General features: G+C 44.2%; 3 protein-coding genes across 7 annotated transcripts; 2 read left to right on the forward strand and 1 right to left on the reverse strand.

Moving 5' to 3' along the window:
- The first annotated feature begins 113 nt into the window (after positions 1-113).
- On the forward strand, positions 114-3,414 carry LOC105181862 (probable tRNA (uracil-O(2)-)-methyltransferase). Its single transcript, XM_011138975.3, has 4 exons — positions 114-231; positions 438-551; positions 634-1,706; positions 2,117-3,414. Exons 3-4 carry the CDS (start codon positions 744-746, stop codon positions 3,023-3,025), a joined length of 1,872 nt encoding a protein of 623 aa, XP_011137277.1. The 5' UTR covers positions 114-231; positions 438-551; positions 634-743; the 3' UTR covers positions 3,026-3,414.
- LOC105181873 (zinc finger protein 236) lies at positions 3,100-19,487 on the reverse strand. Of its 4 annotated transcripts, none has more exons than XM_011138953.3 (25): positions 19,019-19,487; positions 18,623-18,888; positions 18,228-18,343; positions 17,829-18,125; positions 17,620-17,754; positions 17,099-17,263; positions 10,871-11,002; positions 10,496-10,639; positions 10,297-10,414; positions 9,975-10,117; positions 9,662-9,890; positions 9,449-9,527; positions 9,160-9,295; positions 8,938-9,077; positions 8,502-8,855; positions 7,883-8,117; positions 7,568-7,805; positions 7,318-7,427; positions 6,965-7,207; positions 6,519-6,886; positions 6,192-6,330; positions 5,877-5,986; positions 5,327-5,573; positions 4,964-5,240; positions 3,100-4,696 (listed from the first exon to the last, which is right to left on the reverse strand). In XM_011138953.3, the coding sequence occupies exons 2-25, from the start codon at positions 18,741-18,743 to the stop codon at positions 3,495-3,497; spliced, it is 5,478 nt and encodes a 1,825-aa protein (XP_011137255.1). In that variant the 5' UTR covers positions 18,744-18,888; positions 19,019-19,487; the 3' UTR covers positions 3,100-3,494. The 4 variants fall into 4 exon arrangements, with proteins under 4 accessions (XP_011137255.1, XP_011137248.1, XP_011137239.1 ...); XM_011138946.3 differs by having other exon boundaries at positions 17,841-18,137; positions 19,019-19,486; XM_011138937.3 differs by having other exon boundaries at positions 17,829-18,137; positions 19,019-19,486.
- Positions 19,488-20,523: 1,036 nt separating this feature from the next.
- On the forward strand, positions 20,524-21,762 carry LOC105181930 (NADH dehydrogenase [ubiquinone] 1 alpha subcomplex subunit 7). Of its 2 annotated transcripts, none has more exons than XM_011139025.3 (3): positions 20,524-20,826; positions 21,236-21,414; positions 21,604-21,762. In XM_011139025.3, the coding sequence occupies exons 1-3, from the start codon at positions 20,758-20,760 to the stop codon at positions 21,605-21,607; spliced, it is 252 nt and encodes an 83-aa protein (XP_011137327.1). In that variant the 5' UTR covers positions 20,524-20,757; the 3' UTR covers positions 21,608-21,762. The 2 variants fall into 2 exon arrangements, with proteins under 2 accessions (XP_011137327.1, XP_011137318.1); XM_011139016.3 differs by having other exon boundaries at positions 21,608-21,762.
- The last annotated feature ends 116 nt before the right edge of the window (positions 21,763-21,878 follow it).

Raw genomic sequence — 21,878 nt, forward strand, 5'->3', positions numbered from 1 at the left:
TCGGCTAAAAGCCGGCGGCCCATGACGCCTCTGCTTCTTCTCTCTGCCAACGATCTTTATTGAGGTTCTGTCGGTATCCATGTGTTTCATGGTACTGAATAAACGATGGCGAATCGTGTATTCGTCAGTACGACAGTAAATTCGCCTAAACAGCTGTACAAATATTTATTACGCGAATGCGAAAAGCTGCCAAAACATACACAGCAATTTTACAAAAATTCCGTGAAACAAGTATGCACAAAATATTCTCACCTAAATGTTAATAACCTGATTGGTGCGATCGAATATACTTATTTTATTATTTTTCTTTTCTTGTTTGTGGGATAGTTCTGGGGATTAATTTCATCTCTATTAAATGCAAAGAAATTATTCAGCAGTCGCACCATGACAGGATGTTACCCTGTTTGAGCATAGTAAATCTTTTTATAAATTTTCAGTTATTAGAAACATATTTTCAGAGCTTCAAACAACATGCTTTAGAGACTGATGAAGAACGCGTGCAACAGATTATGGAACGTGCACTATTAGATGCCAAGTGGGTGATACAAAAGGTACTTTTGTCTTCAACTTGTATATTTATTTGATAATTTTTCAATATTATATATATAATTTGTATTTTTTTCTGTTCAATAGTATAGTCAACCAGGTACCACTCCAACACCCAAATAAATTTATGATACTCAGATAAATTGGTATATATATATAAGATACAAGATATTAGTATTAGTATTAGATAGAAAAAAATGGACTTTGAACAAATTGCTAATGAGAGCACTAATGGCAGTGCCTCCCAGTTTTGGAAAGCTATTTCAATTTGGATGAGAAATCCTCATGCTATAAACCGCAGAATCTTAATATCTCGAGAATTATTAGCAATTGAAATAAATTGCAGTGTTTTGGATATTTTTGAACACATTGCCAAGTTACAGATACAACCTGATGATTTTGAGAATGATTCACCTACAGAAAGCCAAAAATACCTATTAGAAACGTTGAATATTGCAGAATATTGCCAATCATTGGAACATTTGGATCCGATTGAGAAATTAAATGATGATAAAGTTTATTTGTACGTGAAAAAATTATTACCACGCAATATGCAATTGTTTTCACCGATGTTGGAGCTTACGTTCGTCGACAAGAGATCTACCAGCGTTTTTAGTCTTCATAAAAATATCATTCAAGACAAACAGTCTCTAGGTCCAAATACAGCCTACAGTATACAATACCACGAGTGCGGCACTACAAGTATAAGTATGCAAAAAACGGAAGATCGAGATTACAGTAAAAGCTGCGATTGGTTCAGATCCAAGTTCTTACCTCGTTTCATTAAATGGATGATGAGTGAGAACAATAACGTTGGCCCGAAGATCAGTTCTCTCAGCCTAATTTCCGCCGAGAAATACACCATGCTGTACAATCGATTGAAGGAGAAGTACGGTACCGAAATGGTGAAAGTGTGGCCTGAGAACACAGACCCGATCAAGTTCGTTTACGAGGATGTCGCGATTGCAACGTACCTGTTACTGTTGTGGGAAAAGGAGAGATCAGAGAAGGGCACGCAAAAGTTGCAAACATTCATAGATTTCGGTTGCGGGAACGGCCTCCTTGTTTACATCTTGTCGAGCGAAGGTCACATGGGAATGGGAATCGATTTGCGCAAGAGAAAGATCTGGGATCTGTTTCCAAAAAGCACTCATTTGCAAGTATGTAAAAAAAAAATCTCTAAGATCATTATTTATTATTTACCTGATGATCTTGAGTATCATTTATCCGCGAGAAACTGCAAAAGCACCTAAGAAAAATTATACATATTGCAGTGTACTGATAGGGACTCAAGTGTTATATCAGTCCAATCTCGAAACAAACAGAAGCTTGTATTGTAACAGATAAGATCAATCTGTGAAATCATTCAGTGTGATAGCTTGTAATTTTTCCTTCAAGTAAAATATTAGGAAAAACTAAATCACATTTTATAAGCAACTTCTCCTACATGTTCCACGTACGTCAGAGATAAAACATATGATTTTTGCGGGCTGATATAATATTCATCAATGTTACATACACCTTACAAACATACACCTACCAAACATTTAAAAATAATCTACTGCGTCAGGTCAGCACGATCGTCCCGTCCTCTGACACGGTCTTTCCTGACGTGGATTGGATCATAGGCAATCACTCGGACGAACTCACCCCGTGGATCCCCGTGATCGCCGCACGCAGTTCCTACGAGTGCCGGTTCTTCCTGCTGCCCTGTTGCGCCTACGAGTTCGACGGGAAATACCGGAGATGCAATGCCGCCGAGAGTCAATATTCAGAGTACATGTCCTATGTGAGAAGCGTGTGCGAAGCTTGCGGCTTCGTCACGCAAGTGGACAGACTGCGGATTCCGTCGACGAAGCGAACGTGTTTCATCGGCTGGCAAAGGAACTACGCGAGAGAGAATAGCGAGGCACTGGACGCTACCATCAAGATGATCATAAACGCACGACCAGCAAGAGCGACGCCTCAAGGCGATACCACGAGCGTAGCGACAGAAGATAGCGGCCTGTGGTCTGCGAGCTTCAAGCCGCGCAGTCCGACGGAACGAACGCGAAATTGCACGCAGCTGGACAAAGACCTGGTCTTGCGCATCGTCAACGAGGTCGCGGCACATCTGCTACGCACGGAGCGCAGGATACCGCTGGAGCGGAGGCCTGACAAAACGTGGAACGCTGGCCGGCAGATCGACATCAGTGAAGTGGCGAAGCTGATAGCACCCGAGATGCTGCAGCAACTACGACACGAGTGCGGAGGCCTGCAGACTTTGCTGAAGAATCATAGTCACATCTTTCGCGTGGCACAGGGGAAGGTGCAGTTCAGGATCCCAGGCAATATACAAAAAGTTGTCGTCGACAGCAAGGCGAGGAAGAGCAGGAGAAGCGGCGGCGCATCTGCGAGGAAGGTGAAGCCCTGTTGGTTCTACAAGAATCATCCTGATGGTTGTCCGGCTCTCGAAGTCGACTGCGACTTTCAGCACTGAGTTCCTTTTTATATATATATATCTCGCAGAAGATTGTAAATCCAGATTTGTGTGTACGGTCAGATACGACGGTGTATATAACAACGCGTTTTTATTTTAAATAATTGCGACTGTCATTTGCGTGTGTCAGCATTTAAAGTAGAAAGAACGCGCGCAATCGAGGCGCCAGTTCGAAACGCACAATCAGCGAACTGTATCGACTCGTAGGTCGGCAAATATAAAATGTCATAACAATAGTCAATTATAAACAGTGTTAAATTACGCCTCGAGAGTACGCAGGAATTGTTCTAACAGCGTCACACTGATATACGCATGTCGTATACATCTTAACGCGCTTGAAATCTCTTCTTGTTTACAGCGCTTCTATATTACAAGCTACTACTATATTACAAGCTCGCTTTTCTTCTCTTTCTCCCTCTCTTGAAAGGAACATCTGTCCGCAACGACTGATTTTTATTTCTCTTAATATTCACTTGAAGAAATCTACCACCAATATATCGTCCAAGCTCACTAACTTCGCGTCACCCTGATTATCCTGCAAGAGCGCACCCAACACCTGCTGGCCGCTCCTAAGCTTCTTCATGTCGAACATAACTAGCTGATGGACGCGCTTCAGGTGCGTCTGCAGATTGCATTTCTGCGTGAACGAGTGCTTGCAGTGCGGGCACGGGTATGGTCGGTCGCCGGTGTGGTGCTTCTGGTGCAGCTGTAACGAGAACTTCTGCGCGAACGACTTGCTGCAGAGCTCGCACTTGTACGGTCGCTCGCCTGTGTGTATGCGTTTGTGCCGCTCCACTTGACAAGGCTTGGTGAACGTCTTGCCGCACACGTCGCACTCCTTCCGTGACTGCGCCGTTTTCGCTGCTTGTAGACCGCCGCTTGTCACATGACTCATTTTCGCCTTGAACACCCTGCTGCCGTCCGCAGCTTGATCCACTTGCACGGGCACAGAAGATACGGGCATACAGTCGTTTATCTGAATCACAGCCGCATCGTTCGCGTCAGAGTTCGTCGTCTCCGTTGTGGGTACTTGAACTGGACTGGTTATCACCATGTGATTAGCGTTGTTTAGTTCGCAGGTGTCTGGGAAGGGGCTCGGGTTGACCAATTCGATGACGTTGGCCGGCATGATGCCGGCGCCGTCAGGATCGCCAGTCGTCGGCTGCGTCGTCAGCAACGAGTCGTCTGTCTGAATGGTGACGAGGCCGTTCGCCAGTAGGAACTGCAGATTCGCCACGAGCTCGTTGCTCTCGTTCACAGACAGCATCGCGTTGTTGTTGAGTATTGTCGTCGCATCCGTCTGATTGAACGTGATTTGATTCGACAGCACCGCGGTGGTGTCGAGGCTCACTGATGTGTCCAACGCGGGGTAGCTCAGGTGATTTTGCTGCGCCACCGCCGCCGCCACCGTCTCGTCGCTGATCACAGTCATGGTCGTCGGCGTAGTCGTTGCCGTCGTTGGCGTCACGTTCGTATGATCCAGAGAATTGCCGTTATCGACGTTGTTGCCGAGGCTGGCCGCTGCCGCTGCCACTGCTGCAACTTTCAGGTGTTTTGGCTTGCGTTTCGCGCCACCTTTGTGCTCGCGCGCGTGCTTCAGCATGTGCACCTTCTTGTGGCCCGAAGTGCGGAATCGCAAGTCGCACATGGGACACTTGAACGGCTTCGAGCCTGAAACAGACATTCAAATCAACGTGAACTCTTTCTACGAGTTAGCCGACTTAGTCTGAAGCAGCTAACTTGCTCGACATCACACGACTTCATGTATTCTGATATGACTAGCACGCTGTAAGAAGCTCGACTCACTGCATAGATAACTACATTGGGAGGTTTATGCGTTAAACTGAGTTTCTTATAGCGAACGGTGTTAAATTCTAGTTAAGCCGCTTGACTCGCGACACGATGACAGTGCGGCGCGGAACGATTCCGAGGAATTACCAGTATGCAGCCTCATGTGGACCTTCAAGCTGCCCTTCGTAGCGAACAAACTACTGCACACGTGACAGCGGAATGTCTTCTTGCCCGTGTGGACCTTCATGTGCGAATCCAACGTGCACTTGACCGCGAAACTTTTATTGCAGTGATCGCACTTGAACGGCCGTTCACCCGTGTGCGTGCGAATGTGCCTGATGAGGTCACTCGGCTTACGGAAGGTCTTCGGGCAGTATTTGCATTTGTTCGTGTACTCTCTTGTCTCTTTCTTCTCCATGTTCTCCTGGAATACGTTGTATATCATTACGTAAGTCATTTGACTAGCGGGAACGTCTGCCAACACAGGGACTCGTATCGATCGACACTCACATCTACGCAATCCATGATCTTTCTCTCGGCAACTGTGTCCAGCAAGACCTTCTCAGACACCGACGAGTCCGCGTCTATTCGGACATCGAGCGCCACTATTGAAGGAAGAACGGAATTCGAAATCGGTTCCTTCTGAGAACCGTCAGGTTTCATGGACTCGATCCACGTGTCAGTGTGCATCTTATTATGCAACTTCAGTTGTTGCTTGGTGTCCAGAACCTTGTGACACGTTGTACATTTCCACAGTCTGCACAAGATCGGCAGAACAATGTAATATTTACATAATAATTAATATAATAATAATAATAATATAAATATATTAAGTACAGTATTTAGTTAAAATGTTTTTAATTATTAATTATATTTTAATTAATTAAAATTTTAATTAGAAGTTAAAAATTTAATCAAAACAAATGTCAGAAATAAATCTTTTCATTATAAATATAATAATAAATATTAAATATCTGTTATTCTATTTAATATTTAATCGGCCACGTCAATCATACATACGCACAAACAAGATGTTTCTTTCATTGATCTTTTTACTCACTTGTTTATATGTGTCCTCATGTGTCTGCTGAGACCACTGTTTGTGCAGAACCGCTGTAGACACACCGAGCACTGATATTCCTTCTCACCGCGATGAGACTTCAGATGTTCCTGTAAGAAATTTATCATGTATTTTAAAGCAGTCTTGCGATGACGTCTTTTGTGCAGAAATGTATCGCCTGCGTCCGAGTATACATCTCAGAAGAATCGCGAGGAAAACGCTTAAATACTTTAAAAAGGAAAAAGCCCTTTGGAAATATTTGTTTAATTGTAATTTGTGTCATTGTACGAAAACTTTAACGTGTTAAAATTATACCTTCAGCCCTTCGGTTGTGAAACCCTGATTGCCGCACATGTGACACTGCAACAAGTTAGCGCATTCCGATATCGTCGCCGTGGTATCCATGCCAGAAGAAATAAACGAGTCCGACTGTATCGTACTTTGAAAAGGCTTCCTGTAAACATCACGTATTTTACAATTACCGATTTATCGCGCAAAGCTGCTAGATACTAGCAACTTTTTGTCCATTTTTGCAATCGATAAATGTAAACTGAGAAGTAAAAGTGCGAAAGTCCACCGAAAGTTGCAAGTACTCAGCAGCTTGGTACAATGCTTTTGTTCAACGAAATAGAAGGAACTTACGCGAACGACAGACTACTCCTATCGCTCTCGCACGCTAAAGCGTTATTTTCCTGCGGTGTTTTCTCCTGCCCGTTCACAATCTGCATCTCCGATTCATTAGTAGTGTCCGCCTTCGCGATGACTTTCGAGTACCTCGGGCATACTTGCGAGAGCTTGACCAATTCTGAACAGTTTTCCTTAGAATTGATGATCATCAGATGAGTGTTTCTCGTAATCAGAGACGCGTCCATATCGCTGGCAGTCGTAATTGGCGCAGTTCGTTGCTCTTCCGCTTGTTGTCCACCGTTCCCTCCCACGGATCTTGATAAAATACTGGACATGCTCGTGGAGTTGCTCACGCTTAGGCCAATGTCTATGTCATTGTCCGTCTGAAAAACCGATTACTATGTGCTGATACTACGTCACAGTCGTATCACGCTTAGAAAATGCTTAGCGAGCATCTTTACCTGAAGTGCAATTTGACTCATGTCGAACGAGTCGAAATGCGACGTGAATATTGCGTTGCCAGATGACTCCAGGCCCTTATTGTGCTCGTATATTATATTAAGTACCGGTTGCTCTCGCGAACTGTCGAGAGGATTCCCGTTCGTCTCGTCCATCGGCCTCGAAAGGTTGCTCGTCAGCCCGAGGTTCACGCCGATATTGAACAGTTGCTGATTCAGAGTCTCTTCGATCTCTCGAATACTTTCCTGCGAAAACATCACGAACATTGCACGTCGCCTCTTATTACCATTATCCACACGTATGCGTTTATATAAATAAACGAAATGCATCTCGACAGAATATTGATACTATGTACCGGTGTAAGCGTTTGATCCCCTGAGTAATGAGGTAACGCGATAGCGCCAGTTTCATCAGAGTGCAGAGTTTGCGACGTTTCTAAATTAGTCGCATCGACAGACAGATTCTCTGCAACACACGATCGCATACGGTATAAATTATATACATATAACGTTTGTACAAATTACATCACTTCTATACATATCCATCTTATCATTTATGTTTTCTGTCTTTGATCCGACACTTATCGTATTTTTAGAGAAACGTACGATTTACGATGGACGGCGTCGCGCTGTCCGTCAGCAAGAACGACTTCTCCTTCTCCTCGCTGATGCTCTGAAATTGATCAGAGAAGGCTTGCGTGAAATCCGGTGCCATTTGCGGCTGAAACGATACTTCCATGTCCTCGGTGAGAGTGATGCTTTCCGACAACGACGGAATGGTGCTTTTATCCTGGCTCAAGGGCTGCTGTGCGTTCTGCTCTTGCGTCTTTTGTTCCTCCAATTGCTGTACGTGCATGCAAATTTTAGTACTCCCTCCCCACTCTTAAACAGCGGTAAATTATAAAGATTAGATGTACCGACCCGTTGCGCCAGCTCGTGCTTATGTATTTTCATGTGCTTCCGACAATTGACGTACGTCTTAAACGTTTTGTGGCAGTACGGGCACATGAATGGCCTTTTATTACTATGCGTGACCAAGTGCCTCTTCATGCTGCTTTGCGTGGAGAATTTCGTGTTACACACCGAGCAAATGTACGGCTTCAAATCATCGTGCGTATGCAAGTGAGATTTGAGGACGCTGTTGGACGTGAACCTCCTGAAAATGCGAAAAGGTGGTAACTTTTATCGACGCAAATTACATAAAAAGATAAATAATGAAAAAGTGACAAATAGATAAATTGAAAAATTCGTTCACTTTTTTCTTTTATATATCTCTCTTATGTATATATAAGTAAATAAGAAACACGAGCGTTTAGGTTTACAATGCATCGCCATAGTTATACAGTGTCAAAGTTTTTTATCTATTCCAATACTTGTTAATCGCCGTTTCTATGCACTTTAGCCTGGTCTATTAGCCAAGTACTAATGAAAAAACAAAATAGAAGCGGAAGAAAATAATATAATGCAATAAATTGCGACTAACGCGATTTATGGGTTAATCCGGCTTTACTAGAGGGATGTCGAACGAGATATCCCATACCTGTCGCATTTGACGCATTTATACGGCCGTTCACCCGTGTGCCTGCGATAATGCTGCTTCAAATGGCTGATCTTCCTGAACGCCGCATGGCACACCCAGCACTTGTGTGGCCGCGCCACGCTGTTGCCGTCGTACACCTGTTTTTGCTTCGACTGCACTTGCGCCACGCTGATTTGATTGCCAGCGTCGCTGATGACGAGCGGCTCCTGCAGGACCACTTGCGGCACAAGGCTCTCCGCCTCGGGCGATATCTTGGATTTCTCTCGCATATGACTCTTCATGTGAGTCTTCAGAATGGTACTGGCGCTGAACGACTTGTCGCATATGTTGCACTTGTGCGGCTTCGTGTGTAATCTGAGGGGGACACGATGTTTTATTTCGACGTTTCGCCACACCACGTGCGTGTACGTCTGTGCGAAAAACATTTAGAACTCACTTCGTATGAGCGGTGAGACTGCTGTGGCACGCGAACGTTTTGTCGCAGGAGCTGCAGGCATACTTCTTCACCCCGGTGTGAGTGCGCTCGTGCGCTATCATCGTGGACTTGAGCGCAAAGGAACGGACACAGTACATGCACTGAAAAGCACAGAAAAATATCTTCAACTGATGAACGACCGACCATCGCCGCGGCTGCGAACGTTCTTAGGTCCGCTTTTACCTTGAAGGGCTTTTCCTGCGTGTGAACGCGCAAATGACGTATCAAGTCCGACGGCTTCTTGAATTCCTTCAGACAGAACGAGCACGCGTACCATCGTACGTTTCCTACGCAGTGTTGCTTTATGGTGAGATACTTTCTGCGAATGTAAGAAAACCTGTTACGTCAGATCGATCTTGGGCATCGCCCATTGTTTCGACTCGTGCGACCCCTCAAGTTTCACCATGTGTCTCCAAATCGTCGCGCTTTTCATTGCAGCTTTATTTGTCTTGCGCGCGACGAAGAATCTTACCTCATGGTGCCACCACCGGCTTTGTCCAGAAGTGTGACGTACGTCGTACGGGCGTTCGTTTTCTTCGGCTCTGCGCATTCTGCAAAGCGAAAGCGCATTGAAATTATCTTATCACTCTGAGTGATAATATTTAAATATTATACGATTATGTACATTAAAATGGATGACATGTATCTTCTGTGCAACGCACGAACAACGCAATCTAAGAATCACCTTTCGAAGCGGTTTCATTCTTGTTCGGCAGACCGCTGTTCTTCAACGCCTGTTGCAGGATATCGTTCTGTCTCGCGCTCAACGTTTCGCTTGTCGTGGAAACGGCGGTCGTATTGCTCACGGTGGATTCCAGAGACGCCAATTGCGATATTACGCTGTCCACCGTCGCACGCATGTCGGCTTCGGACGAGACGCTGGAATTAGCTTCCGAGAACTTGGCAGTGGCTTCCTGAACAAGCGCAGCGGTTTATCGGATTGTATGTGCGTCTCAAAGTTCGCGTTGCTTTGCATAATGATCAAATAATCACCGTACCTCTGAAGAATTAGAATGCATTCGCTTTATGTGCCCGTTCAGGCTGCCGAGCTTTTTGAAGACGCATGAACAGTAGGAGCACGCGTACGTGGGCTCACCTTCTGGTGCATTATGCACCCGGAGTATGTGCGCCTTTAGATTCCCTGAAGAATCGTAAAATGGAAGAGTAAGTTGAACGAGATCGAGTGACAAGATAAAAATAAGGAAAGAAAGAGAGAATACGATAAGACGAAGAAGAAAAAGAGGAGAGAAACTCTGGACAAATGCAGCACGGCAGTACTTTCCATAGGCTTGCATTTTGGCGAGAGCTGAATTCCCGAACCTTTCTGACTAAACTTGGCACTGCAGAGACTGCAAGTGTGCGGACGAATGCCGTTGTGTTGCCACGCGTGGATCTGCAGCGAACTCTTTTGCGTGAACGCTCTGCTGCAAACGGTACACTGCACAAGTAAAAGCGTAGATGAAGCGGACGTCACACAATGCTACCCGCTATTATCTCAGATTGTCGAAAATTGCCGCACCTTGAAGGGCTTCTCTCCGGTGTGCACTCTGATATGACGCATCAGCTGACTCGGCTTTTGGAAGGACTTCAAGCATATGGTACATTTGTACATCGTCTTATGCTTCGTCCCTCTTTTGGTTTGCTTCACTATCTTCGTCTGTTGCTGCGGGGCAAGAAACGCGATAAGAACACCAACGAGCGGAACATTATTGTTTATTAGACAGCACAGTGGGACCCTCGGGAAAAAAAAAAGAAGAAAGTATACGAAGAGAGAAATTTTTTCTTCTAGTTTCAGATAGAGCGAGGGAAATGAGATAAAGCGAATGAAGAAAGAAAACGCCAGAGTGTTATTGATCCGCTTATGCACGCTGCTTAATGAGATCTTCGGACTCACCCTGTAATGTCCACGGATGTGCACTCGATAGAGCGCCGGCTGCACGAACTGTTTGTTGCATAATTTACACTTTCGCACGTCCTCGCTCGCCCACTTCTCTCCGTGAAGCTTCAGATGCGCGTCCAACTGGGCCTGAAGATACAAACAATTCGAGTCGATTATAAATTCATCGAAAACGTCATGTGCGATGACAGTCATCGTTATTCTCACAGAACCGCAAGTATACTCGAAATACAGCAGTTGAACGGAAGAGACCAACTTTGCTTCAGCTGATTGAAACAGAGTTGGCCGATTCTGCCGACGACTAGTGCCGCGCTTTCGGGCTGTAGGATCGAACGAAGGATCAACGTCGAAGGATCGAAGGTCGACATGTACCTTGTAATACTGAGCGCTGATTCCAAGAGCTAGATGGAATACACGCGTGCAGATGAGCAGGAGCGCGTAATTCAAGCAGTCTACGGTGAACGACATATCGGAGAACGGCGCTGCGACTCGGATTATGTCGTGCGACATAAAGTAATACGCGCCGACGGGCAGTGAGTATACTTATATGGCAGTGCTTGGAGCAAAAAGTAGGACGAACGCAGGCATCGAGCGCGGAGTACGCGCTGCCGAATAATCGTGACTATTTCTCATCCGGCTGCGCCTAAAACTAAACGCGTTCGTCGGAACTTACGGGCGGCAACGAATACGAATTTGAACACACAAAACTGAACGGTTTCTATCGCGTCCCGATATGGCGAATCAGTGCTACGCGAGTGGACCCTGACGGCCGACAGACAATTCGAAGCATCTCGAAGACAAGGGAGGTCCAGGGAACCAAGTCGAGATCAAACGGGCACGACGGATGGATTTCCGCGAAAAAACTTCCACTCGTCTTCGCCGGTCTACTCGATCAATTAACGTGCGCGACGCTAACGAGTTAAACGTGGCGCTTTATTAAACGCGCTCGCGCACTCCACGTGCCTGCAACGCGCGTGCGAAACCGGACAACTGCAAAAACTCGAGAGTTTCACTCTCCCTTTCTCCCACCCCCTCTTTGCTTTTTTTATTCCTTTTATCATTATCTCTTCTCTTTTTATTTTTTCTCTCTCTCTCGAAGAAGAAGAAGAATTTCTTAAAGCATACAGGGGGGATTATTTAATCATCTCTTCTTTTTCTTTTGCCACATTCTTCACCTCCGTATCTATCTTCCTGTATGGAATCTTACGTTCCAGCGCATATGTATAATAAAATATTCTCATATTCTCCCCCTCTCTCTCTCTCTCTTTCTTCCTCACTCCTCCGCTCCCGCTCTGCTCGCAGCATCCAGAGCAGGTACCGGCCGACTTCGAGACGAATCCCGTGATCGTCGAGATCGCCGTTCCCTCTTAATTCCCGCGCGACACCGCCGCCGCGACTGGTATCGCGCGTCCGAAAGAGGACATTGCACTTTTTCCGGCACGCACGCCGCTCGTGGTCCAACAGCAGCAGCAGCAACAGCGGCAGCTTCCTCCCCGCACGCCGATTGATCTTCCCAGAGTTGCCTCTCGCTCTCCCTCGCAACTCCTGCCGCTGCTCTCTCTCTCTCTCTCTTCCGCCTATGAATCGCCGTCGTGTTCTTCTTCCTCTTCCGCCAGACCTCCCTGCGCGACCTCCCGTTTCCTCTCGTCTCTTCCTGCCCCTCCTTCTCTTTCTTCCTGCTCCTCCTCGTGTGTTTCTCTCCTTCGAGATCCGTTTTCCTTCTCTCGTCGTTCCCTCGCGATAATGAGACTTCGATTCACCCACGAGGGACCCACCACTCGCATCTCGGTTGCCTCGGATGTCGGTGACGACGAATCTCGTGAACAACGCTTCCTCTGACGATCTGCATAAGTCAACTCGAGATGACGCGGTTCATATGAGATTTTACGACGTAGGGAATAATTCCGGAACGGCTGAGAAAAGTTCCGTCGATCAACGAGGCGCTCGATATCTCGCCGCAGCGACCATAGCTTATATTCTTAGAATGCGGCACGAATGCGACGGGGAAACAAAAGAGAAAAATGAGAAAAAGTCAGAGTCTCGTAAGCCTGTCGATATTGCGCTCGAGATTAAGGACAGCGTCTCTCTCTCTCTCTCTCTCTTTTTCTCTCTCTCTCTCTCTCTCTCTCCCTCCCCCTCTCTCTCTCTCCCTCTCCCTCATGCGGTCACAGATTGTATTCTCATACGCTGGCAACACCGAAAAAAAAGGTCTGTGCGAGCCGTGGATCGGACCAGCGTATATTTTGCTTCTTTACAGCGAGGCGCATCGAGCCTACGGAGAACGCAGCATCTAATCACGTCGGACGCAGCGATTCAGGAAACGACCTCCGGCCTCGATACACCGCCCACCTTCGAGGACAGCACGAGCGCATCCTTGCCGCGTATAGTGCCGGCCACTCGAAGCGACGCGTTCTCTCGCTTCCCACTTGATTCGCCACCTTTCTCGCGTCTCCCTCAGGTGAGGGAAAGATCGCCACTCGTCAATCGACCGACCCAGAGCGGGATTAATCTCGTGGAGCGCTTTCGGTGAAGTTCTCGGCGAGAACACATCGCGGCGTCGGTAGGGCTTCACCGAGCGGGAGAGCCGCGCGATGGTCGAAATTCGCCGGACACTCTTGGAAACGAGGTCGATCAGGAACACGAGTCATTGTTGCAGCGGCACGCGAACAATTGACGGCGTGTCAAATGTCAAGCGGGCTCGCGCCGGGCTCATGCAAACGCGAGCGATGCCGCGGGCGGCGCGGCCAACTCGCGAGAAGGAGAGCCGGGCGAGAGGAACGGCGAGTGTTCTCTCTTCTCACGGGGGAACGTGCTGCCCAAAATACAACCTCATGGAGAGACGTCATCGATTTCCCCGTATCAAATCGCTCTCCCGAGTTGGAGCTCGCGTCTCGCACGCGGCGACGTGATCTCGCCGGGCTTTCTGCTCTTCGTCAGACCGGACCGCGCTGCGATTATTATTGCATCTACACGCCTAAATACGCGCCCCTCGAGAGATCTCACTTTCGAGATCGTCTCTTCCACGAAGAAGAGAGAAAACGGCGGAACGATTACGATGCTTCCTGCGCACCCGATTCGAGTCGGCTCGAATCGCCTGGGTGTATCTCGCGAACGAATGAGCGAACGAAGAAGCGTCGACCAAGCGTCCCGTAGAATCAGACGATTTTCAGGGTTAACGTTATTAATAACAGCCGCCGAGTTATCGGGACCGTATCCTCGCTCTTCCCGGTAAAGTTCAATGGTTCGGCCTTATCAGCGGCGTAACGGCACATTATCGGCGCATTTTTTTCGCCCGACGTTCCTTTCTTCCTGCCTTGCCTTCTGTCTCCTCTCGAGCGCCTGGCGTTTCTCCAACGGCTGCCGAGCGTACCTGAAGAACAAGAAGCACTACCGCGGTCACTTGTATGCTGAATTCCGAGTCTGAGGTACATACAATTCTCGGGAGATTCGCCCACATTCCCAAGTCTGTCGCGTCGCGCATGAGAGAGGAAATGGAAACACCATCTGCGCGATCTTCAGCGCGGACGTTCGACATTCGGAGAAAGGAGGAACGGAGACCTCCTCGAAGACCTTCCGAGTTCGGCGCCAGAAAAAATATACAAATCCGTGGCCGAGGGTGTAAAAACCATGCCGAATGGCCGCGCCTCGCGTTCTGAGGCAGGGGATTCTCTGCCGGGCCTTTGATGGCTTTGGGCGCCAACGACGACACGTCGTTGGCGGACAAAGTGTTGCAGAAATCGGAGAGACGCTTTGCCCACCACGATCGAGGAATATCACTTTCACCGTTGCAACAGAATCCTCTTATTTCCTCGACGGCGGACTCTTCTTCTCCATCGCCGCGCCGCTGCCAAGCTACTGTAAATATCGGCGAATATCTTCGGCAGGAAGGAGTGTGTTTTAATTAACGCACGTCGCGAGAGCCCTTTCCTCGTCGCGCTCGACGCTCAACGCGGAAGAAGTCGAGCACAAAGTAAGCGCGGAAATTGACGAGTAAACAAACGTAAGTGGTCGCGACGTAGCGGCGGCAGCGGGTGCGATGCCCTTCGATCCCGATTACATCGCGCATCTCGTCGAAGGGATACGAGATGACAAACTCGCGCGAGCACGTGCACGCTTGACGAATACTCGCTGCTCACTGACGAAGCGACTGTAAATGTCGCTTACGTCGTCGTCGGGATCGTCATATTCGTCGTCATTGTTATCGGCTCTCCTTCTGTCTCTCCTCCCGCAAGAGTTAGTACTCTCAGATGCTCTCAGACCCAACCGCAAACTGTCCGGATAGATCGGCCAGCGGTTTTTAAACCACAACCGGCTACAACCGGCTTTAAACGATCCTCGGCTACGTCTGTCAGAGAATCCGATATTTTTTCAATTTCTCATATTTGCTCTTACTTCTCCTTAACGAATTATTTGTTGCTCACGTACGCGATAACTGGCTTGATATTTCTCGTCGCGTCTTTGAAGTTTTATACAGACGCTTCTTTAACTTTTTCCTTCCTTCGGGCAATTGTTCCGAGTATGAATGCAATAATCGTTCTGATACTTTTGCGGCTACAAATAAAGCGCATCGATCCCTTTCATCGTCTTCTATTGCACTTGAGTTGATTATACATAATTTCGTCTCAAATGTCTTAATGTTTGAATCTTGAGATCGACCCCTCGGTCTCTTTTTCTTCTACTCAGTTTATTCTCGTATGTTCGAATAACGACAGAAACGAATAACAGACAATGCGATGCGTTTCTTAGCTCCGCTCTACATTTCGTCGCTACACGCGCGTGTATGCGTGCGTGCGTGCGTGTCTCGACGTGCGTGCACGCGGGCGTACAGTCGGCAACCACTAAACTTGCGCGAGCAATCGACGAGAGATCTGTGTGAGATCATGCGATTCGGTTGCGTAATTCATGCGCGCCGTATTATACAGACCGCCGCCTACTCGCGCCGTTTTACGGCCCACGTTGCCTTATCACGGTCACTCGACGAGCGATCATCAGCGAGCGGTCCCAATTAATCCGTCATTGTCCCCGTAAATTCGGAAAATCATCCCGAGTGCGCTTGAATGTGCTCTCAGTATTCTCAGCGCTGCTTTCCTCGAGGAATGCGTCTTCGATGATCGATAGCATACGCGTCGCTATCGCGAGCGTGACTCATTCATCCTATTCCTATCGAAATATTGCTAATAGCGTTAATCATACAGATATGTTTATATAGCGCGAATATGTAGCAAAGGCGAGACAGTTAAATGTCAACGGTGAGTGCGAAGTTAGCAAGGCCAACATACTTGCTCGACGTTATGAGATAATGCCCTTTCAGTGTTTCAGAGGATTCACGAGAATGATTAAATCATCTCCTCTATTTATCCGACAGTGGTTCATTACGAGGTTGGCCTCGTAACAGGGAGAGAATCCGCTGTTTCTTATCTTTCTCTATGATCACTCAATTTTGGCCAACAGCCGGACGGATATAGATAAGTCGTTGCGGGTCACCGACGCTGACCTTCGGAGTATGATCGTCGCTATTCTCCTCTGTGTCGACGACACATGAAAGTGTTGCTTGTCCGATAACGTCAGAGCTGAATGTTGTTATCCGTTGTTTTATGTCGAGTCGTTATCCATCGTAGCGGTATTATTACACTTGTTAAATCTTATTTTCAGGTAACAAACAGATCCTAACCGGTAGCTTAACACGAGTCACATAGCTGCAAAGCGATGACATATACTTCTTTCCGAAAGAGAAGCTTTGCACGGATTTGCGAATGTTAAACAGACGATAGGGTTTCATACGTTACGATCAATCGATGCCGTCGGGCACGATTCCTGTAAGGTCGAGCACGTGAAACGATAGCACAATGAACATACGAACGAATGCAACGTGAAATAGCCGACACCTTAATCGCTGCAAGGTAGTAATTACACATACTATATCTGCAAAGAGGTGAATGTTATCGGTAAGCAGGTCTGCGCGATCAGCAAAAATGCGTCCAGCAGGACAGAACATCGATAAGGCAATGGTTATATGGTGCGGTGGCTTTTACGCGTATACAGGGTGTCACGAGACGACTGTATGACACTTGAACGATAAGAAATGGTTTTTTGAAACAATTTATACATTCCACAAGATATTTCAAGGAAATATTGCGAAGAAGCATTGAATCTCCGATTACAGTCTCAATTCGAAACTAAATGTCGCTCGCAAGTTGAGACAAAGACGATTAAATGAAAACTCACCTTCGTCGAAAAGGCATCCTCGCATTCTGTACAGAAGAGATTCTCCTCCTTCTCGTGCAGCAACATATGAGACTTCAGACTCGCCATCCGGGCGTATTTCCTACCGCATTCGGGACATTTCGGGTCGCCGGTATTATGCGTTGCCATATGAAGCGTGAAATTCGTCTGCAATGATACCATTGTGCGGAGTTACTAGACTGAATCCGATCCACCGCGTCTAAGATCGAGAGGCGGCATAACTGCTACAACTAATTCGATTCTATACAGGAGACTAAAGAGTGATCGTACAAATTGTTCCTGCATATTTTGTCGATTGATATGTGTTGATTAAAATTAAAATACGCGATGCTATCGAGCGGTCGTCCTTGGCGTATTTCCGTCTTCTATGAGTGGCAAGTTCATCGTCAGTGTTCTTTCAGTAATAAATATAAACATTTTCCTATCCTTCAATCGGTATTTGAAATTAGCTCTCTCAAAATGTTCAATTGTGTTACAACTGGAAACACATCAAAAAGACTCACTGGGATGTTAAACGATGCCGGGCATTTTGGACATCTATGTGGCTTTTCTTCGGCGTGATTTTCCACATGTCTGCGATACAATGTCTGCTTAGTAAACTCTTGTCTGCATATATCACACTTCAGAGGCTGTGTATTCTATAACAAAAGTAACAACATATGACTATTAAACAAAAATTCCTCAGACAGAAATATTTCTGATGTTAACATACTTGCGACGTTACCCCTGTTTTTTTTGGTCTTCCGAGTGATTTTTTTAAAGTATTCTGTGCCATAAACACAGGTACAGATTCGTCTTTACTGTAAATATCGATTGTCATTTGTTCATGTTCATCTGATAAGATATTGCTTTCATCCCCAATTGGTAACAAAGGTTCCATGACAGCACAATCATTTGCATCCGGAAGTACTTTCATTTGTTCAACAACTACAGGTGTGTTGTCAAATTGCTGCATTGGCAGTAAATTAGTTTGTTGCACTCCAGTACCTGGCATACTTTCTAAGTTCAACTGGAAAATAGACTATAACATAAATGTTTATTACATTTAATTAATAAAAAATTTATATTTCGTACTATTTTATAACCCAGAAATATTTTACTAGATACACACAGGGTATAAAATAAAATTGCCATCCATAGTCTTCACTACTGTTGAGGACATCATGTTATTTTGTGGCATCAGCGCAATAGGAGCTGTCATGATTTCCAAGGTGCCATCTTCACGTTCTAAAAACAGATTACATTTTTCTTAGTAGATCTGGATAAATGATATACATTATGTGATATTTTATAGAAATTTTGTATATTTAATTAAAATTCCGCTATATCTATTATGTGTGTATGTATTCTCAATACAATAGTGTAAAATTTCCAATATGGACATAAAACTTTAATTTTTAAACATATAGAAAAATTTAATACATATTTATTGCAATTATCTACAATATCTTGTATCTATTTATTATCCATATCGCTTCTTATAATAGAATGCTATAACTTTCTCACCAGCTACTGCCAAAAGAGTATGGCCATCGTCTGTAGTAATAAAACCAATCAATGGTACTGTATCAGCAGCATCAGTGGACTCCATGATTACATTCGGTTCTGCCAACATGTTGACAGACATACTCTTGACTTAATGACAAGGATTCGCTATATACGATATTCTCACAATAAATATTCCATCTACTACAAATTTATACTCCATATATGATATTTATCCACTGTTGTTTGTCGCACATTGGACATCTGTATCTTCCAGGAACAATTGGCTGTAGTGTTACGGAATTAATTATATATTAATATCTCATATAATTCTAACCTATTCACCATGTACGTCGACTTGATTGAACATAGCACAGGCAAAGTGCTGAAATCGAATTAAATATATCTTATGCTTACAATTATGAGTAAAGCGTTGTATAAATAAGACTGGATGTCACGAAATTCCTCGTCCTCCTTCGAACTACAGTCAAGTATTCGATCTCAAAATTATCCGCCTTGTAAAATAGTCACAATCGCTCCATATGTCGTTTTACCTCAATGCTCTCCTTCTTTCTCTTACCGGTCTGTTATTTCGGTGTGAATGCATATCATCTGAGATCGATGTTTTGATCTCGTCGCAGATGCGACACATCTCTCTTTTTCTCTCAATAAATTTTCGTTTGTATGATTGTGCCGGTCCGATTATTCTCTTTCCTGTCAACCATTCTTGTCAACACGGGTCAACGTCATCACTCACCGCCGCTGCCGTCGCCATCGCGCATCTACAAAGTAACGGACATGGAGTTTGTTCTTTATAAGCTGCACTGTTGAACTAATGCAATAAGTTAGAGTGAGAAAAAATGTACTTATCTCATTTCAACTTATTGCATTAGTTCAGCAATGCAGCTATAAAGAACAGATTCATAATTAGTTACATGGATTGAAATTGTAATTTTATATAAAGATACATAATGTATGTATCTTTGTGTGTGTGTGTGTGTGTGTGTGTGTAGGTATAATTTTTTGGTTACAGGAAAATATGGCTAAAGGCTCGTCTACAATAGCTGTAAGAGTAAGGCTGTAAGGTTGTAACGTAAGCTGTCAGCGAATGAAAATATTTCATTTCGTGCCTTGCAACCTTACAGCCTTAAGCTAAGACTCCATGCATGCGGTGAGCTCCGGCAAACGGCTGCGGTGACCAATCAGGAGACAGACGCATGCTGGAGCTTGCCGCAACCGGACTTGCGCCTCCCTCCTGATTGGTCATCGCAGCATTTGCCGCAGCTCACCGCATGCATGGAGTCTTAGCTTTACTCTTACAGCTAATGTAGACGAGCCTTTATACTCACTTATTTGGTCTGTTCTTTTTAGCTGCACTACTGAACTGGTGCAATAAGTTAAAGTGAGAAAAAATATAGTTGTCTCATTCTAACTTATTGCACTAGTTCCGCAGTGCAGCTAAAAAGAACAGACCAATTGTTACTTTGCATATTTGGAAACAGAAGTAGTTTTCGATTTCAATTTATAATCAATGTGAAGATTAATTGTCCGATTATCTATTGATTTAATTAGTCGAAAGTAGCGATATCTATTCTCTATTTAACTCGTGTTTATGTTCATGTCCATTTCACATTGATATGAAAATAATTAAATACAAGTTAATGTACTGAATAGAATCCCGCAATGTTTCGAATTTTGCTAGTCGCAGCAAATATTCCTTTTTAAATTTGAATCGTACTTCTTGAAAATAAAAATGCCTTTTGATTTGCTATTGGATCGTAAAATTTCAAAAAAAGGATCGTTTAACGTATTATTAAGTATTATTATTTGGAAAGAAAGCATGTCGAACTAGTCGTTGATTTATATCACGATCTCGATTCTTTAAAGACAGTGGCGGCTCGTAGCGAAGACTCTTTAATTGATAAAAAGAATGGGTCTAACAAGACGATTATAGGAGTGTCATAACGGGTCTATTGCCTTTTATAAAAAAAAACAGGTTGTAGTACAACAACTCAATAGATAGCCCATCAGACCTTTATTTTAAGTGATATAACGGCAAGTCAGTCGATTGATATTTTCAAATAGTGCAACTGACAACAAATCTGAAAAACTTCAATTCAACTGATTATTTAAATCAATCAGATTATTAATAAAATATGTCAAGCTCAGGGAGACATAATTCAGCTACATGGCTAATAAAAATTATTCGCGATATCGGTCGAGGCGTAAGTACAATATTTTATTTAATTACATAACCTTTTATGCATCTTGATTTTTTGCTTATTGCAAACCGTATGTTTAATTTATTTCATGAAATATATTTCGTTGGTAATAACATTCCTCATTATACACATATTCAATATTAAAATTTTAGTACGATTTTAAAAAACCCAATATCACAACAATTATCTGATATACTCTTCCAAGTTCAACTAGAAAATAAACTATAACATAAATATTTGTTATTTAGTTAATAAAAATTTTGTATCACAACATGAACTGTATATAACAGAATTTAATTTGGCTGTGTGATTAACATATTGGACTGAAATTAACTACATTTTGATGAATTGAGGAAATTGGTTTAGACAACAATTCAATGACGTTGCTTAAATATTTATTTCCTTATTCTAGAGACCCATTCTGCCAGCTCACAGATACGCTGATAAACAATCTGAACGTACTCAACCGCCTCCAAATATACCAGGAGGTCCTTATCATAAAACTTCTGAAATTTATTATTATATTCATGATGCGCGACGAGAAGTAAAACCACCATTAATAATTAGTGAGGCGAAACAGATTAGCAAAAAGTAAGTATAATTATTTATAAACTTGTTTAAAGGAATTAAAATTGATACATATGCATTCTTATTCTTAAGTGGTACACATGTTCTTTTTTAATCATAAATATTTCTAAAAATAATTTTGAAACAGATTTTACTAGGAGAACAAATACTTAAAAATTTTATAACTATTATTATCTACATTTCCTTTATCTGTTAGGGGTGATCCTCCTGTAGAAAACAAATGTATAACCCCAGGAAAAGTTTATAAATGGGATTAATACAAGAGTTGAATAGTGACTTCTATTGCAAGAGTTAAACAATGATTCATTAGTGCAATGTTGTTCAATAAAAGAATTGCTGTCTTAACCTGTGTATGTAGGAAATAAATTAAGTTATTTAATATGAATTGTCTATTTGTTCCTTCTCTAAATCACATAATATTACAGGAAAAATACCATGGAGTCATCTTATGTTTCATAAAAGAATAT

This window comes from Harpegnathos saltator, unplaced genomic scaffold, assembly GCF_003227715.2.
Source record: "Harpegnathos saltator strain DR-91 unplaced genomic scaffold, Hsal_v8.6 scaffold219, whole genome shotgun sequence".
Taxonomy (NCBI): domain Eukaryota; kingdom Metazoa; phylum Arthropoda; class Insecta; order Hymenoptera; family Formicidae; genus Harpegnathos; species Harpegnathos saltator.

What these genes read in the sequence shown, in the direction of transcription:
- LOC105181873 (XM_011138937.3), bottom strand. Translation starts at nt 18,743, where the DNA reads ATGTCTGTCAACATGTTGGCAGAACCGAATGTAATCATGGAGTCCACT. An exon ending in CGCAGGAAAAGCCCTTCAAG is followed by an intron (nt 9,078 to 9,159) that starts GTAAAAGCGGAC and finishes TGTGCTTTTCAG; the next exon opens with TGCATGTACTGTGTCCGTTC. An exon ending in AAATGCGTCAAATGCGACAG is followed by an intron (nt 8,118 to 8,501) that starts GTATGGGATATC and finishes TCGCATTTTCAG; the next exon opens with GAGGTTCACGTCCAACAGCG.
- LOC105181862 (XM_011138975.3), top strand. Translation starts at nt 744, where the DNA reads ATGGACTTTGAACAAATTGCTAATGAGAGCACTAATGGCAGTGCCTCC. An exon ending in CAAAAAGCACTCATTTGCAA is followed by an intron (nt 1,707 to 2,116) that starts GTATGTAAAAAA and finishes CTACTGCGTCAG; the next exon opens with GTCAGCACGATCGTCCCGTC.
- LOC105181930 (XM_011139016.3), top strand. Translation starts at nt 20,758, where the DNA reads ATGTCAAGCTCAGGGAGACATAATTCAGCTACATGGCTAATAAAAATT. An exon ending in TTCGCGATATCGGTCGAGGC is followed by an intron (nt 20,827 to 21,235) that starts GTAAGTACAATA and finishes TCCTTATTCTAG; the next exon opens with AGACCCATTCTGCCAGCTCA. An exon ending in GCGAAACAGATTAGCAAAAA is followed by an intron (nt 21,415 to 21,607) that starts GTAAGTATAATT and finishes TTTATCTGTTAG; the next exon opens with GGGTGATCCTCCTGTAGAAA.